General features: G+C 37.5%; 2 protein-coding genes across 2 annotated transcripts in view; one reads left to right on the top strand and one right to left on the bottom strand.

Moving 5' to 3' along the window:
* The first annotated feature begins 750 nt into the window (after positions 1-750).
* LOC107746271 (SPRY domain-containing protein 7-like) lies at positions 751-4227 on the top strand. The gene is made up of 5 exons (XM_016560403.1): positions 751-1248; positions 1657-1773; positions 1877-2043; positions 2438-2540; positions 3120-4227. Exons 1-5 carry the CDS (start codon positions 1143-1145, stop codon positions 3215-3217), a joined length of 591 nt encoding a protein of 196 aa, XP_016415889.1. The 5' UTR covers positions 751-1142; the 3' UTR covers positions 3218-4227.
* Positions 4228-6092: 1865 nt separating this feature from the next.
* LOC107746270 (importin subunit alpha-4) overlaps positions 6093-19060 on the bottom strand; it is a 24568-nt gene continuing 11600 nt past the window's right edge. The window contains exons 2-17 of the mRNA XM_016560402.1: positions 18335-18379; positions 15819-15908; positions 15697-15726; positions 15468-15520; positions 14883-14978; positions 13967-14052; positions 13761-13847; positions 12995-13164; positions 12240-12284; positions 11735-11866; positions 11527-11655; positions 11231-11335; positions 10649-10720; positions 10401-10563; positions 10124-10218; positions 6093-8696 (exon numbers count right to left, since the gene is read on the bottom strand). Of these exons, the coding sequence (XP_016415888.1) occupies positions 8598-8696; positions 10124-10218; positions 10401-10563; positions 10649-10720; positions 11231-11335; positions 11527-11655; positions 11735-11866; positions 12240-12284; positions 12995-13164; positions 13761-13847; positions 13967-14052; positions 14883-14978; positions 15468-15520; positions 15697-15726; positions 15819-15908; positions 18335-18379 (1497 nt within the window). The 3' untranslated portion in view covers positions 6093-8597. The remainder of the gene's footprint in view (positions 8697-10123; positions 10219-10400; positions 10564-10648; positions 10721-11230; positions 11336-11526; positions 11656-11734; positions 11867-12239; positions 12285-12994; positions 13165-13760; positions 13848-13966; positions 14053-14882; positions 14979-15467; positions 15521-15696; positions 15727-15818; positions 15909-18334; positions 18380-19060) is intronic.

Here is a 19060-nt window from a genome sequence, read left to right as displayed (position 1 = left end):
GTTGCTATGCAAAACTTCGCAGCTGTAACTGAGTGACACAGAGCAGGTTAAAAGCTTTTAAGGTCACATCGATCCTGATCCCTCAGATTTGCGCTGTCTCGCTCACGATCGCGCACACATATTTAAATTTGTACACATAATGCCATAAAGTTAGATCCAGTAGTCTATCATATCAAACTTTCTTCCTGTTACCTGTACGGTCTGACAGTTGACAAATTGCTGTTGTCTCCCAAAGACAACAAGGCCAAAATTACCTGCCGATTAAGTGACATTATGGTGTGGTAATTCATTTGTCAGTCTTGTGAATTTAAAGGGATAGTTCACCCTGAAATTAAAATCCTATCATCATTTACTCACCCTGGTGTCGTTCCAAGCTGAATGAGTTTATTTCCTCTGCTGAACACATGAGAAGATATTTTGAAGAATGTTGGTATCCAAAAAGTTGACTTCCAGAGTATTTTACCCCCATACTATGGAAGTCAATGGCTACGTCAACTTTTTGGTTACACACATTATTCAAAATATATTCTTTTGTGTTCAACAGCTGAAATAAATTCATAGGGGTTTGGAACAACTTGAGGGTGAGTAAATGATGACAGAATTTTAATTTTTGGATGAACTTCTTCTTTAAGTTTACCATTAAGGAATAATACGTGATAATTTATTCATTCTTATTCCAAACTCGTATGACTTTCTTCTAAGTTACACAACAGTAAGTCACAGCCTTGTTACCATTCACTTTAGTGTGAAAAAGATGCAATGAAAGTGAATGGTGTGTGATGCTTGTCAGCCCCTAACATTCTGCATTGTGTTCCACGGAAGAAAGTAAGTCATCATTTTGTCACATAGGTTTGTCACAATATGAGGGCGAGTAAAAGACAGTATTTTCATTTTTGGACGTTATCCCCTTAATAGCAGTCCGTCTTTTGGTCACTAGAGGTCGCCATTGAGCTATCCTGGAAATAATATGGGGGGAACTGAGAGAAAAAAACCTTCACGTTATATATCCTGTTAGCTTAGCATGTAGAGAGAATAAAAATGACCTCCGATGATTTGTAGCACAGATAGCATCGTATAACAACTAAATAGAACGTAACCACATTATTTAATATTAAGGTTATTATTGTGAAAGGAATACCGTTATGGCATCTTTGGTTTCATGTTGTTTTGGCTGTTGTGGAGACAATAACAGGGGCCACGTAACACTGAAGGAAATGCCCACGGTTCAGCTGGACACTCATCACATGGGTAAGTGTTGCGATCTGACATTTCAGACACATTATATTCACGGAAAAGAGTTTGAGTCTGACGATATGATAAACAAAGCTGTCCTTCTTCAAAAATAAGTGCCTTTGTCGCCATACAGTAAGTGTTATGATCATTTCACTGCTGTCAGACTTGGTTTAACAAGTGTATTTACAGTTATTTGAGTTTGTCATCTGTAATGACTTGTATATAATTCAATGGTATGAGGGAAGGTGGCTTACTAAACGATAGTAAAATGACACAAAATGTATAGCATGTAGGATTAACGAAAACGAAGAGCATAATTTCAGAACGTCATGAAGCAGAAAAAAAGGTAGTAAAATATTTTGGTCTCTGTTATGCAGTTAATTAAGTATGTGGTAAATGGATTATTTCCCTATGATATTTCAGGTACTGATGTTGTCATTGTAAAGAGTGGAAGACGCATATGTGGAACTGGTGGTTGCATTGCAAACGCCCCTCTCCATCAAAACAAGAGCTACTTTGAGTTCAAGATTCAGTCCACAGGTAAGACGTGACGTGTGCAAGCATTTACGTGTAAGTTAGACAAATTAGTCTACAGTTTGTTTTAGTCATTAGGTGTGACTGCTGTGAACTTTGGCCTCTGCAGGTGTCTGGGGAGTAGGAGTGGCAACACGGAAAGCAAATCTGAATCAGATCCCTATGGGTAGAGACCCACGCAGCCTTGTGCTCCGGCAAGATGGCGCCGTGTACCACAACAATGAAGAAAAGAACCGATTACCTGCAAACAGCTTACCGCAGGAAGGAGACATTGTGGTGAGTCTTGGTGGCATTGGATTAATGTGGGATTTGTTGGTAAATAAATCTACTTGTGTGTGTGCTTGGTAAAGGGAGAAGCATTCCATTTTGGACTGAGAGGATTCCATGTGGGATTTGCTGCCTTTAATAACAAGGGTTCTTAACTGTATTATTGCAGACTCATTAAATACTGGAGTTTCGTTGTGAACTTCATTTTGGTGTACCACCTGACTGTAACTGCATACTGAGTTTACTGGGTTATCTGTAAGATGGAAACCTCTTAGCACTAATATGTATGCTGACAGGAGCTATGAGAGTTTTCTTGAAAGCAGTGGTTCATTTTCAGTTTAATAGCTTCATGTAAGTTTCTGTTTTCGCTCTTTTTTTTGTGTGTGTGTGCGTGTGTGTGTAGGGTGTTACGTATGACCATGTGGAGCTGAATTTGTACCTAAATGGGAAGAATATGAACTGTCCAGCATCAGGCATTAGAGGAACTGTTTATCCTGTAGTTTATGGTAAGTATTTTGGAGTATTATTAAAAGATTTTTAAAGCAGCACTATGTAACTTTTGGCGCTCTAGCGGTTAATAAACAGTTAATAAACAGTTAATAAACATTCCAACCGGAGCTACTTCTCTAAGTTTATGTCTATGGCGATTCACGCAGGTATGTGTTACTCCGCAGCGGTGACGACCCGACCAGGTTACAATAGTCCAAATATAAGTACTTATTATAAGTGTACCGTAGTGATTCGGAATAAGACAAAAATGAAAGATGAATTCATGATGTACTCGCTCATTATATACATTTTGCAAATTTTGAACAGAAAAAGTTACATAGTGCTGCTTTAATAACTATTACTAACCACTAACATCTTTGGTTGCCAGTGCAGTTGAGACGATAATTGCTCTGTTACTTATAAAGTCTTCAAACAGACAACATTATTTTCTTAAATGATTTCACAAATTGAGTTGCCTAAGAATGACCTAAAAATAAGTATTTTGATACTTTTTTTCAGAATTCTTGCATTACTAAATAGAATTTATTGTTAAATAACACATCTGAGCTTGTATGCCTTCGTCTTGTCCCTCACAGTTGACGATAGTGCAATATTGGATTGCCAGTTCAGTGACTTCTACCATCCTCCACCGCAAGGCTACCAGAAGATTCTGTTTGAGCAACAGATCTTCTAAAGTTCATGGTGTGCTGTATATACACTAAAGAAATGTACTCCACAGCCAGGAATTGAAGTGCTATGGTTATGACTGAACTTGACGATTGTGTGGCTTAGCCTGCTGAAAGGAGTTGAAATAATGTCATCTGTGATTTTGACTCGTGTAAAACTGACACATATCTGACCATTTCTACTCAGTTTAAAAAGTCATCCTATGTCTTTCAGATGAACTCTGTTATATCATCTGCGCATTAATGAGCTGTGCACTGATCTCAAAAGGTTTATTTAGAACATACATCTTTAATTTACACTTCATCAAACACTGTACAGTATTAACAGTGTGCTGTTGTGAGCGTATGGATTTTTGTTTAAAAGCTGATTTGAAGACAAAAAAGGGTAATAATGGAGTCACATATTACAGCCGACAATCATGACTTTATTCTTTATGCATTTCAAGAAAACAAAGTGATGCTGACCTGAAAAGCTGATACTGATTGAAAATACTGTCGAAGCTCTTTTTGATTTCGTTGTCGTCTGTCTGATGTATGACCTGCAGCTGCACACACCATATACATCATGATGACTTGGATTTATACAAGCTCTACAAAAATACATATATTTAAATTTCATGGAGTTTATATTTGGTTGTATTTTCCATATTATATTGCTGTTTATGTACATTGTTTTATTGTAGTTTAGTGTAACTAATATATTAAACGTGAGAGATACAATAGAATAAGTGTAAAGGTTATTTAACCTTAAATATTTAATAATTTGACCCGAAAAACATCTGATTGTCTGTGTTCTCTAATTATAAATTATTGCAAATGATCACAAAACTGTTTTTAATAAATTGAGTATTGCATAGCCTATATGATGTTATTTTTGTATGTTCTAATCTGACAGGTCTTGTGTCTTTAGTAATACATATTTTGGTTTTGTCATTTGTTTGATAAAGACTTTGTATGTACCTTATCATAATTTAAGACTTAAACATGTTCCTGTTGTTATTAAAATGTGAATTTCTACTTAAAGGGATAGTTCACCCCAAAATGAAAATTCTTGTTAAATGTGAGCCAAAATCATCACAATTAAAAGAACCAAAGACTTAAACTACTTCAGTCTGTGTGCATTGAATTTATTTAATACACAAGTTTCACAATTTGAGTTGAATTACTGAAATAAATGAACTTTTCCACGACATTCTAATTTATTGAGATGTGACATCAAACAATCCATGTGACATCAGTGGCTCAACTTCAGTTTTGTGAAGCTATGAGAATACTTTTTGAGCACAAAGAAAACAAAAATAATTTATTTAACAATTCTTCTCCCCCGAGTTATGTCTTCCGCCATTTTGGAGAGTACCCAAGAGCGTAATCGACGTAATCAGCGTTGTTTACGTTCGAGGGATAAAGCGCACGCATGAACGTAATGTGCGTTGTTTATGCTTGGGGAAAGCGTGTGTATGCATTGTGATACTCTCTAAAATGGCGGAAGACGTAACTCGGGGGAGAAGAATTGTTGAATAAATGGTTATTTTTGTTTTCTTAACCCTGACATCAGGGTTAGTTCACCCCAAAATGAAAATTCTGTCATTAATTACTCGCCCTCATGTCGTTCCAAACCCGTAAGACCTTCGTTCATCTTCGGAACACAAATTAAGATATTTTTGATGAAATCTGAGAACTCTCTGACACTGCATAGACAGTAACGCAACTGAAATGTTCCCAGGCCCAGAAACGTAGGTAGTACATAGGTTCAACAGTCCATGTGACATCAGTGGTTCAACTTTGCAAAGCTACGAGAATACTTTTTGTGCGTTATGAAAACAAAAATAATTTATTCAACAATTCTTCTCCCCCAGTTACCACCATCTGCCATTTTGGAGAGTACCACGACTCATACGCGGGCTTTCTCCTGAATGTAAAGGACACTGATTGCATTGATTACGTTCTGGGGAAAGCGCGAGCGTGGTACTCAAGCTCTCAAAAAATCTCTTAATTTGTGCTCCGAAGATGAACGAAGGTCTTATGGGTTTGGTACTCTCCAAAATGGCAGATGGTGGTAACTGGGGGAGAAGAATTGTTGAATAAATCATTTTTGTTTTCATAACGCACAAAAAGTATTCTCCTAGCTTTGCAAAGTTGAACCACTGATGTCACATGGACTGTTGAACCTATGTACTACCTACGTTTCTGGGCCTGGGAACATTTCAGTTGCGTTACTGTAATGAATGAATGACATGATGGGGAGTAATTAATGACAGAATTTTTATTTTTGGGTGAACTAACCTTTTAAAGAACTCTTAAGATTTTCTGCCATCGTTTAATAGGGTGATTATATTCTTCACCATAATATATGTAGGCATCACAGAACTAACTGTCAAACGTACAAATATTCAAGGCACAGCATGAAAATATATCAACAGAAACATTTGCAATAGAACTTTTCAGTCATGACGTCGATTTGTAGGTCAACGCAGAATTCTAATTCCAGACATGGAATCCTATAGGAATTTCATATGGTTAAAATGTTCAATTTTAAGATTAAATATGACATTTTGTTCTTCAATCTAAATTGCTTTTTAAAATCAGCTTTCTAAAAAGTTTGGAAAAAGCTCATCCCTCATGCACGTAAACTCGTGGTAATTGTAGTCCTTATGTAGCACGTTGGGTGACTGGTGTGGCCTGGTTCTGATTTAGCGCCAACCTCTGTAAGCTCACTTGAGAAACAACTTTGAAAACGGCACTTATTAGAAAGAGCGAAAAAGAGACTTTTGAATAGAAAAAGGTAAATTAAATGCCACAACAGGGACAAGAAGTAAAGGTAACGGGTAAAAGAGAAGAGACACCAAAGCATCAGAAGGTCAATCATAAGAGAGCAATAAAAAGGATGGCTAACAGCAAGTTTATTTTGGTTAGGTTCATTGATACATAAAGCACGTCCTGAGGGAGTGATGAGTGAAAGATGTGTTGCCATAGAAAGGTGGAGGTGGGGAGGGGAAGTGGATAGGTTGAGAATTGTGGGTAGTTGTGATCCATATGAAAAGAATGAGAAGGGAGCAAAATGGAAGTTAAGGAGATCAATTACAAGTCAGCCAGCAGACTAAAGGAGAATTTAATAAGAATTATACTCTACTCCAGAGAATGTGTCATGGTAAAGTCCAGAGATAGGCAGACATAACACCCAAAAGACCCCATTTTATAAGCAGCTCCAATGCAACGTGGTAGACATGAACCTTTTTTTAGTTGCTTTCAAATGAAAAACAAAAGGCACAATTAATTTCAACTCATTCTTTATCTTTAATATGCACAAGAGTTGAAAAAAAAAATACTGATGAGCCACCTTAAAGAGAAATTCAGTTCTAAAATTTATAAAAACATACAAACAATCAGAGGCCAAAATGTGATCTGTCGCTTTTTAGATAAATTTTTTTTTCTTTAGCAAGTAAAAATCTTGCAACAAGCAATAAGCTTGTATCCATTTCTGATACAAGACAAAACTTCTTTAAAGTGGCTCGTTTTCTAGTTGTCTAGATAAGTTCATGAATTTCAAACCTGTTTTTTCTTTTTGTTCAACAATAATGGCTAATTCAAAAATGATCAGGGCTGCCTTTAGCTTCCTTACTGTCTTTTTCAGCAGTTTGCGGCCCAAACATAACTACTTTAGTTCAAATGCAATTTTTTCCCCCATACATCCCTTTACAAGTTAATGCACAGGGGGAAAAAAAGAAAAAAAACAAAACATCCAGTCACAACAGTAAGAAAGCCCATTTTCCAAATAATGGCAATGATTTGCCATTACAAAATGAAAGTTAAACCAAAAATGAACAAAAAAAAAAAATTACCCCTATTGGCTGCAAATCAATAATCACAACGTTATTATTGTTCTGTAGCGTGCGTCCCAACAACGTCTAGTGGACCTAAGTGTGGTAGCTTTGCATTATATACCTAAACAAGAAATATACTTTTATTTTAGTTGGTACAATTAGGTTTTGTAGCAAGTGAAATAAGATTAAAAACCAACTAAACAAAAAACGAACCACAATGTCATGGATCTCCTTTCCCCATTGCTTGTATAGTCAAAATTAAGCGAACATCGCTCTCCGCTTACATTAAGCAATAAAGCGAGAAAACCAAAAGTGTGCGCGTAAGACTGGAAAAACTGCAAAAGCTCCGCTGATCAAAACAAAAAAAGAATTCACAATCCAATCACTGTTGCAAAGTTTCTTGTGGTTTTGACTACCAAGTGAAGAAATGCACTGATTTAGTGAAAATATCCTCCAAACGGTTACAACTGGGCTCATCCCGATGAACTTATTACTATGCTTACAGACAGGAAGTAGAGCAGATGAATCCAGAAAATAAAAAGCGCTGCCAGAGCACCCTTGTTAAGCAGAAAGACCTGTTAAGGTTATCTCAAAGAACTTCCAAAGGCTGGGGCGGCCCTTTAAAAGTCCTGGCTAAATTGACAAATCATATAGGATCCTCCTTTGACATGTCCGACAGTCCTACTGCAAACCAAAAAAAAAAAAATCGGCACAATGAATGTCCACTACACTATCGCTGCAGAACTTCGAAAATGAGGGCGCTTGAATGCCTTAAATGAAATTTTCTCCATTCAAGTTTGTGATCTTCTGACGTGATTTTTTTTCTTCTTCATTATCTTCAGTGTTTTGTAAATATCCATAATTTCAGGATGAAGAAAAAGCAAAAATTGGTGGCGATAATTTAAGTTCTGTTTGCACACCACATATTTAGAGACACTCCCTTCCCACATTTGAATAATATTCCATGGAATAACCCATTATAGGCTAGTTCACAGATTTCGGATGAATGAGGGAGGGGGTCCAAATGGCTTAACACAGTCAAGGCTGGACGTATTGAGTTGGGTGTCTGGCTGAGACTCTAAGATCATTACCAGAAATGCAACATTTCGAGGGAAGGGATTTCTTGGAAACAAAAGAAAATCCCTGCCTTTATATTTCAGGAATAACTCTTTCTTTCTTCTTCCTTGGCTGATATGATGGCTGGTACAACAACAGAAGTTCCTATTATTGTTCATGCTCACCTATGTGTGTGAGTGAGTGAAACAGCAAAATATATATCCTTTTTTTGTTGTTTTTTTGTTATGTTTTTTGGCAACTGCAGTATAATGAGTCTTGTTCTTTTTTTTCTTCCATGTCTTGAGGTTGTCGAGATCCATCCATATTTTGAGTGGCGTTGAGACTCAGATCCTTCAGTGCTAGTTTCTTCTGAGTGAGTGTCATTTCTGAGCATGGTGATTGATTGGTTTTTCTGGTTAGTGAGTGGTTGGGTAGATGATGGGTCAATAGGTGGCAGGGGTTGAGGAGCAGCTGGGAAACCCACCATTCCTAAGTTCGAAGCTCCGGTTGTCTAGAACTTGAACTCCTTGGTTTGTAGGTTGGAGGATGGATCAAAGTTAAATGTGCCTCCCTGGGTGGCCTCAGGAATCAGGCTGGGGTCCTCATCAATCTAGAAACAGAACCAGACATTACTAACATGATATCTACTCATAATTCAAATCTAGACAGAACCACCAACAAATGGGGCTTTCACACCATGTAGTTATAGGAACTAGCCAGCATGGTGGTTCCTAGAGAACCAATTTCCCCCTTGGGCCATTTTCCTGGTTGCATTCGCACTGACAGCAGGAACTCTGAATTTACAACTCTCATTTACAAACGTCAACAACCGGTAAATGGAGAATGCCATGATCGGAATGTTGTGTGTCGTGGGTTTCGTGATAACGGAGATGGAATGTAAGCACACAATTTACACTTGAAAGAGCACAAAAATCTGACTAAATTTCCTATGACAACTTGCAGTGTGACAAATCATTGAGGCTAGTAGTTCCTATAGTAGTACTGTTTAAAGTCCCCCTGTAGTCAAATATTTTATCCCTTAAAACTTATCTTTGATCATCAAAATGACATTTAAATGTTTTTTCTTGTGAAAATAATTTTCTCATGCCTTAAAATAGCTTGAATGTAACTCTTCACCCGTGCCTCATTTACTATACGCGGAACTATGAATATGCAAATTAGTCCCGCCTCCACTCAGTCGCACCAGCCAGCGCCTCCTGATCCACTGAACTGAAGTAAACGCAAAACAACGGCATACACGGATAATGACTGATAAAACTAGGTTTTTATTAGCGGACAACTACAGTGAATACTGTAACACCTCTCCCGCATCGGCGTCTGCACTTCACACGCGTATGCTCGCGGGCGCGAATTAAGAATCACAAACGGCTGTATTCGAGTCTTCAAGGCATTTTAGGACACAACATCGTCAAGTAAGTAACTTTATACTTTTACACTGTTGGCACGGGTTATAATGCAAGTTAGCGGTTCTAAATTCGCATTAAACCACAGCTTCATGGGTTTTTTTGCTTTCATTTATTTTTGGTTTTGTGCTGGTATTGGTATATTTTGCATGCTAGTAATAGGAATCGATCCCTTGACGTGATTGGTTATTGGTTTGTGACGTAGCAAACCGAGGGCTGTTTCAAACCGCATTTCTGGGACTGCCTTTGGGAAACTACAGTTTTAAGGAGAAAATACTCCGCAATGGTGCTGATTAATAGATTGGCACATGGTTTGTCTAAAAGCATATTAAAAACACCACATACACAAATAAACAACATAAAAAACTTGATTTTCACTACAGGGGGACTTTAAGACCCTACTCTGAAGTACAAGCAAATTTATTTCCCCCAAACCGAGTTCCTAGAACTAAAACCTTTCCTAGTTCCTGCGGTTACTTCTGCCAGTACTTCTAGGAACTATGAAAAGTTTCCTCGGGTGCGAAAGCCCCAATAACGCCCACAAGCAACAACACATTAGTGCATCAAGCACTATACAGAGAAACATGCCAAGAACCAAGAGATTGTGACTCACATCGTCTCCTGAAAAGTACTGATCGATGATTTCAAATGCAAGTTTATAGATGTCCTCATTTTCATGCTGCTGTAGGTTCTCGATTTTTTCCAATCCTGAAATACAGAAGCAAGACTATTACTGCTAATCTTTTTTATTTTTCTATAAAACAAGTAAAACATCAGTGAATGTGCATGTGTGATAATTTCGGCCTAATCTACAGATCATTTATCACAACACAACCAAAAGAGACGGTCTAAATATGAAGGACTACCCATTTCTATACTTAATGCATTACCTCCACACTCTTCAATGATCTCAGCAATTGTGCTGGCTTCCTCCCCAGCCATGATAAGGATGTTTTTCAGTCCATCGAGAACCACCTGGACCACCTGAGAGTCTTTCACTGACAGCAGGTTGCAGAAGGGCGGGATCACGTTTTGCTGCACTAAGTACTCCACCTGCCAATTATATCAAGGTAACAAATGAACAAGCTGGAAAAGAAAAGTAGCTCGGAATCCGAAATTCATCTGGAATGGTTCGTACCTGATCCTTTCTTCCACTTATTGTCAAGTTGCTAATGGCCCATGCAGCCTCCTTCTGTGTTCCAAAATCACCCTGTTTAGAAAAACACATTAAAGATCAAGCACTGTTTATTGGAGCATCTTATACGGACTCTTCAAAGAGTCTAGATTCAAGCTCCAGAATTGTCTTCTTCTGAACAGATTATTAATAGTGAAATAGTCAAATAATCATAATATTTCTAGATTTTTTAAGAGTGTTTTATTTCGATTATAGGGTGTTGTGGGTGGTTACTTATTGGCCCAAGTCAAATAAGACCTAACATTAAATACCTATGATATTCTGATCACCAGACATTGCTTGGATTTAAAAGAATTTCAACTTGAAAATTTAAAGCAAAATTAAAACAAGATTAATAAGATATATATAAAAAAGAAAAACGCAACATAGGAGCATGTTCACTATTGGTCTCAAGACTTTGGACCCCATATTATATATACTGTGACAAGTACTGCAAATCTGTAATTAAAAGCTATAATGAATGCTAAAATGAAAGTGCAAAAGGGAAAAGTGGATGTACAGCAGGCTACACAGGTAACATCTTACCTTGGCAAGCTGGTGAATGATCATGGGTATGAGACCAGCATCTATTACAGCCTGCACCTGCTGCTGGTTACCTGCTGTTATATTGGACAGGAACCACACTGCCTCCTGCAGGGAAGAACAGACATCACAGATGTACTCTAAACATGAGCCACAGTGCTTACGCTGCGACTGGGGAGATTTCTGGAGTCATTTATAAAATTAGACAAGTAAATATTTGGGTTTCATCATCTTGATTACATTTCACACAAATGGGATCAGATGGGATGTGTGTGTGTGTGTGTGTGTGTGTGTCTCACCTTGTTGATCTTCTCTTTGGGGTGTGTGAGCAGGTTGGGAAAGTGAGAGAGGACATCACAGTTGAGCACCACCTGAGTCTGCTCATCCGTCCCTGTTACAATGTTCCCCACCGCTCTCAGCGCCGCAGTCTGAGCACAGGATACACAAACACTTTTAGAAAATGGCTTTGTGTTGTTTTTAATGTATAGAAATGGTATTCTTTTTTACCTGAACTTTGACCTCTTGGTGGCTGAGCAGTGGAACAAGGAAGGGGACGACACCTGAGTCTATTACCATTTGAATCTGCTCATTACCTCCATCTGTCAGATAGGACAGAGCCCACACTGTGTCTACCAGAATCTAGAGGAAGGAGGAGATTTTAGTGTTTAAAATGTGAACACAGACTCAGTTTCTACCATTCATTACACAGCTCTCTGACTCTGACATTTTTCTTCTTTTTTAGAGGATATAATTCAAAGTAAAGAAATAAAAATAAAACTAATATTTTATGTTAATATACTTATTTGATAAGAAGCCGCATAATAATTGAGAAAAATGTCAGCTGATCATTATTGCAAAATAAATCCCCTCAAGGCAATAGAATACCCTTTTTTGTGCAATAATAACTAAAGAATAATGTAAATCAGCCAGTTAAGTAACTAAATCCAAATTTACGACACTATTTATGTAATTAAGAGCAACACTTATAAAAATGTTTATATCTTGTACTTACATTTATATCTGTATGATATATGAGTACACAAAGGGCAGGAAGAATCTGTGAGCAAAAAAGAGAATTTTAGAAATTAATATTTTAGTTTAAACCACCAGACTGAGAATAAGCAAACAGCATGTAAACATGAAATCAGCTGTAGGACAACAGAATATTCATTAGGCCTGCCATCTATGAAACAGTTGTCACACACACACACACACACACACACACACACACACACACACAATAAGACAGAGTGAGAACACAGTCTAATGATTTCTTAGCAGCAGGAGGTACAATATGTTCCTTTCAGCTCAAAGCTACACCTCCACATTTCAGACAAGAGGAGAAAAGAAAAATTAGATAAAATACTGGCATGTCGATTACACAGCATAATATCGGCACAGACTGAACAGATACTTTCATTACACCAAATACACAAAATAATGTTCTTTTTAGCAGCATCATATGACCCCTTTAAAGGGAGAGACACCAGATAATTGAGAGGGCGAGTCTAAAGAAGAAAAATTTCTTGACAATCTCTTGCACACTCTTTAAGATATTGTGACATAGTGATACTTTACTGGATTAAATGCCAGTTTATAAAATCCTTCATACATACATACAAATCACTCAAACAGCCATAGACCCAGCGTTATTTTAGGTTACCAAAAATGCCTGAAGTTGTTCTTTACTAAACAATATTCAACTGAACAATTCATAGATTAATTTTACTCAGTACATGCACATACAATCTCACACACACTCCTCACCTCTTGTACTGTTTCCATAGGTGGGGGTGGGTCTTTGTTTCGGCACAGGTTGACAATGACCCAGGTAACGTTTCTCAAGAAGGTTATGGGGATGGAAGGATTAATAAACGACAAGAGAGGTTTGACCACGCCTAGCGAGATAACGTAATCTCGACACTGAGGCCCATCACCTGCACAGGGCCCATGAAACAAACACGTGGGTTAAGTTCTGATGATCATCCCACCTGTTACACCTTTCAAAATATGGAACAGCATTTTGGGGACAAATGTAAAGTCAAATTTTAAAGACAACTTCTTAAAGAAGAAAATCAAATGTAGTGGCTACAGTCAAGAATATGGTAAAGACTATTTGTGCCAAAAGCGGAACAAAAAAGAGCAAAACAAATTTGTTGGACTGAACAAAAAGCGAATATACTCCAGTACTATAGGTGGCGCAATGCAAGTACAGCTTTGAAGGTTTGTGAACCTTGAATAAATAAAAAAGGTAAAATAATATATTCTTCCTTCGGTGTTTAATGTTGGTTGAACAAACAGCTTTCAATGTGTTAATGCCACCAATATGCATGTAGCAGCTGCTCAAGGCATGATGACATCCAAAGGTTCACATATTACTGCTCAATGAGTTTTCGTTGCCAGGAGAATGAAAAAAAGGTCAAACTTATCCCCTCTAACTGGTTTCAATTTAAATTCTTGTTCTCATTTTTCTCACTTTTAGTTACAAAATTCAGAGGCGGTAACAGTGTGAAGACATTTCACAGTTACTCACCAATGATGTTTCCCAGTGCCCACACGGCCTGCTCACACACATTCTGATGAGGAGAGTGGAGAAGTCTCAAAAACAATGGGACAGCATCTACACAGACAGAGAGAGAGAGAGAATGAGAGGAGAACATACAGCGATCAGCTATACACAGAACGGATGAAGTCAAAACAGGCTGATCCAGTAGAGGAAAGCCTGTCCAAACAACGTACTGGATTTGACCACTGCCTGCGTCTGCGCAGACGTCCCTGATGCAATGTTGGTCAAAGCCCAGGCAGCTTCAAACTGCAATGAAGGACTGATGAAGAAAGAGAGAGACAAGTAAGTTTAGATGTTTTTGAGGTGGTGGATAAACAACACTTTGCTTCTTACCACTCTGAATTTAGAGTGACCTTCTGTGATACTCCGCAGGACTTTCCCACAGGATTCTGTGTTTGTAGCCAGAATTCTGTGTTTGTAACCATTTTTTTAAATTAAAGTATACAAACACAGTAACAGTTCTTGGCTGATTTCGAGTCATACATGACCAAAAGTAATGAGTCATACACAGAGTGTACCCACACCTATTGTCCAATGCATTATAATTACCTTTCCAGTAATTTGTGAACAAAAGGATTAAAGTTTTAACATTTATTATATAGATGTTGAAAAGGTGGATTTTCATTTGTGTATCAGGTACCAATCTTTATTTATCCTCATAGTTATGCATTTAAAAGATGCTGCTTGTGTGTAATTGAAGCAAGATGTTTTTGAAAGAAGTCTCTTTTGCTCTTCAATGCTACATTTATTTGATCAAAATACTGCAAAAACATTAAAACGAAAACAGTTATTACAATTTTAAATGTCTGTTGTTGTTTTTTCATTTTGATCATTATATGCATCTGTGTAGAATTAATTTCTTTCAAAAATTAAATCTTACTGAGGCCCAAATTTTTGAATGGAAGTGCATGATGAACAGCTCTTGAGGATCACAGTCCACTCTGACCATCTCACCTGAGGAACTCTGTCCATCTAACATGCACCCTCTCTTATCTCATACACTTTATACCAGCACTTAAGACGATATTCGTACACAAACAGCACAATTAAGTTTAGAATAATTTCACTCAGTGCCATGTAGTCACTCACTTGTCATCACTCTCCAGGCATTTGACTAAGATTGGAAGGATTCCACATTTTATCAAGTCATCTATGGGGGGATTTCTGTCACTTGAGAGCAATTTTCTGTAAGGACAGAAACGAGAAAAACAAACATCTTTCAGCACTCCAAATACATGCCAGCAGTGTTCATGCAATTTATTTCAAAGAGACCAATCCAGCCAAAAATATTTAATTATATTTACTTACAAGCATAATTAAAAAAGTATGCCAATTTTCTGTTTTGTGTTAGGCTTTTCACATTCAGCTGATCAACTATTTCAGCTCTATATAAAATATTAACATCAAAATTTTTATTCATTTATTAATGACATTTCATTTATTATTCATTTTATTTCATTTATTAATGACATTCAATGAGGAATGAAATTAGTGCAGGTCTTAAACTTTGCTTCTTTAGATTCACATTTACTGATAAATCAAACACCAGGAATGTGTATTAAGAAAGTAAAAAGAGTCCATTTTTATAAGTTGTTTCAAGGTTATGAAAGATGGTTTTATAAGGCATTGTATAACAAATGCAAATCCTTTCATATACATATCGCAACATTTTACCTGGCTGCTTGCACTGCACTGAGCTGCACCACTGCATTGTCACTGGTGGCGTTCTGTAGTGAAAAAGATGAGAAATGGAGAATGAGAGGAAGAAGGGGCCGCTCACACCCACACACACTTTGTGAAGTGTAGTGCTGATGTGTGCGCTGACCCTCTGTATCGGTTATTTATCAGAGTTAATGCCTCTCTTACCACCACCATTTAACATCAACACATGCTAGAATCTTACCTGTAAGATGGCATCTAGCGTTACATTTTGCTGAGGAGAAAATAGAGAGGAAAGTTTAGACAAACTATATAAATGAAAATGGAAGATATGGAGTGAGATGAAATGAGAAGAAAGCCTCTTACCCCTTTGAAATCAGAGTCCACATCAGAGTCTTCCAGACTCTCTTCCTGCGGAACATTTCGTTTCTTTAGGAGATGCTCGTCTCTTTTGTTCTGTACGGATTGAGAAACCAAATAAATACCAGGTTCTCTGTGATAACATGCACTTAATAAATGCATCATGAGATCATGCAGATCTAAACAAATACAAACCTATCTGAGATTTTACAGACTCAATGCATTTGAGGAAATCAGAAAACACACCATTTCATGTGTTGATTAATGTCATGTTGGCCTATATTTAACAAAGGTGTATTCATTTTTAATGACCATGAAATCAAACAGGCTGCTTTTTCTGCTGTATCTTCAAGACATCATACCTCTTCCTCAATACAGTGGATCAGAATGAAATGATTTTATATTTTAACCTTTCTAAATATAAACATCAGCTGCTCATTTTTAACACCGAGAAGGAACTGCAGAGTGGAAGGTGCTACACACAGTCAGACAGCTTTTTTTAATGTTGATGGTTGTTCTGCATCTCAAGTAGGTGCGGAAAGATCAGATCAAATACGTTGACAAATTATTGTGGACAGTTATGGGCTTTTGAAGTCTAACAGTTTCAGTCACTCTAGCAGCTTAGTCTGAATAACTGGTTTTTAATCACAGAGGAAATATTTCAAGTTTTACTCAATCTTCTGTTTTCTCATGATATTGCCTCTTAATGGAATATTTTGCTGCTGATGTCAATGAAATAGAATTCAACAGCACAATAACCAAACCCTTGAAAAAGGCAACTGACGAAATGGGACACAAAGTAACTTCTGGTTCTACGCAGTGTGAGAAAAATAATATTAGTGAGTGGTCTGTGACTCTAATGTTGGAGCAAACAGGAATGCAAAGAGGAATGTCTCGCTCACAAACGCACACAGAGCAGTACAGCAGAATTCTGTCCGATTCCTCTGGGCTGACAGTGTAACTGCCTAATATGGACAGGACTTGCTGTGTCACCCAATCCAGCACCAAATGAATCAACAACATCAAGGCTGTAGGACTAAACTTCTGCTCCACATCAACTCTGGCCTAGTAGATCAACAACAGGGGATTTCTACACACTCAGACGTGACACAAGCATTCAGGTATCCATTTGTACTAATGGACTTTGTCAGAGGCTCCAGGCAACTTTGCTTCTGGTGATGACATGCTACATTCTCAAGTAGGGATCTGTTACAGTTTTTTAATAGATGTAGAAACCCACAAAAGCACAAATAGTTCTAGTGAGGTTCTGAGTTCCTTGCCAACAGTGTGTGACGAGGGAAGCCCCTCATGACAACCCTTCTTCTTGGGGTGCAGCCAGCCAGGGGCCCCATGACCATGGATAGCGTGACCCAAATACTGCAAGCGCAAACAGATCTCCAACAGAAACAGCTCACCGGACAAGAGAACAAAGCCACGAGAAGGCTTCAACAGAAAGACATTATGTTGTTGTTTTATAATCCACATATATAAAAAACCTATTTATATTTCTACTGTATAGTCAATCTGTTTAAATAGTTTGAAATAAACACTTTCCAAATACCAAATGCATTTAAATATTTGTTTTCATGCAATCACCACCTGCTTAAGTCTGCTGTAATGCATGTAGAGACTCCAGAGAGCTCCCTGCCCAGGCCATATTTAAACTACAGATGCTCCTCTATTTCCTGCAGCGATGTACCCACACAATCGCATCATCTCACACACAACACTGCAACTGCAAGTAAATTCTCAGAGCAACATCAAGAGATTATCACAAGGTGGGTCAGTTAGCAGGATTGCAAGTCACATCTTAAAAATGATACTGGATGAATGATATTAGAACTGGGCGCTCGAATATGTACTGAAGAGTTCACTGGCAATATAAAATTACAAGCTACATTGCAAAAACACTTTTTACTTGGCCATTATTAGGCTAGTTCAAGAGAACTGAAACAGTAATAAATTGCAATATATTTGTTGTTGATAAATCAGAGATGGCACTAGAACATCTGTGAATCATTTTGATTAATACATTTTAAATGATGCGTCAGTGACTAGTCTATCATTTCTAGTTCAGATCATTTCATACCATTTCAGAGCAAATACATAAATAACGCTAGTAAATATTGCCAAAAAAAGGCAAATATCAAGATATAATTGTTTTAGCTTTACAGCCCAGCCCTAAATGAGACTGAGAAACTATTCAGCACTATTTAGGCAGTAAATACAAATCTCAAGTACGCACTGAATCACCACAATAAACAGAGCTTAATGTTGTCGCTGAGAGTGCACATAGTTATTTAGGAATGAAAAAAAACCTAAAGAGGATGAGAATCCAGTGTTCTAAGTCTAGTTTATTTCATCCAGCATTCTCTGATGAGTCACATGTATTGCATCAGAATGCAATGTTAAGCTGCACACTGTAGCTTTAATACCTCCATCCGGAGGAAACCTGCAAATGAACAGTGAATATGCATATACACCTGTAACTATGACAGACCTCACATTTATTGTGAACTTACCTTTCTCAGTTCTACCGTCACTTCATTGCGATGTCTTCGCATTGTCTGAAAAGGAATGGAAAAAAAAAATAGATGAGCTAACTACAGTACAACATATCTAATGTATAAATAGTGACAAAAACGAAAAGAAAAAAAAAATTATAAGATAACGGCTAAAATGTAACATTTTATGAAGCAAAGGCGCCCTTGCATCACCAGAGCATTATGGATGGATGCCAGATTAATACTTTGGTTTAGCTGTTTGTTCAAATCCACAAGTGATTCGTTCACACACAGTAATATTGAATGGGCTGTAACGAAAACAAAATGCAACATTAATGGCAACTAAAGTCTGACCACTCCAACAGAACAAAGAGGCAACCAACCGTGGTAACCATGGTGACAGCAGAACCCAGCTGTCACTCACTCCTCCATTTAGACAATCACATTTTGTGGCCATTCTATTAGAACTGTTGCTCAAAACCCAATAGAACACACATCTGCACCAGACATGTCTGGAGCAACAAACACAACAAAGCCACCCATTTTTCTTCCAAATCGTGATATAGCAACATCCAAGTGTAGCAGGTTATCGAAAAAGAAAAAAAAGTAAGGTAGGCACTTGATTTTAAAGGGCACCTATTATGCAAAATTCACTTTTACATGTTGTTTTAACATGTAAACAAGTGTGTGTTGCCAGTGTGTCTACACAAAAACCCTATAATGATAAAAATCCACCTGCCCCCC

This window comes from Sinocyclocheilus rhinocerous, unplaced genomic scaffold (assembly GCF_001515625.1).
Source record: "Sinocyclocheilus rhinocerous isolate Xijiao unplaced genomic scaffold, SAMN03320098_v1.1 scaffold798, whole genome shotgun sequence".
NCBI lineage: Eukaryota > Metazoa > Chordata > Actinopteri > Cypriniformes > Cyprinidae > Sinocyclocheilus > Sinocyclocheilus rhinocerous.
This window is presented reverse-complemented; position numbering and strand designations above follow the sequence as displayed.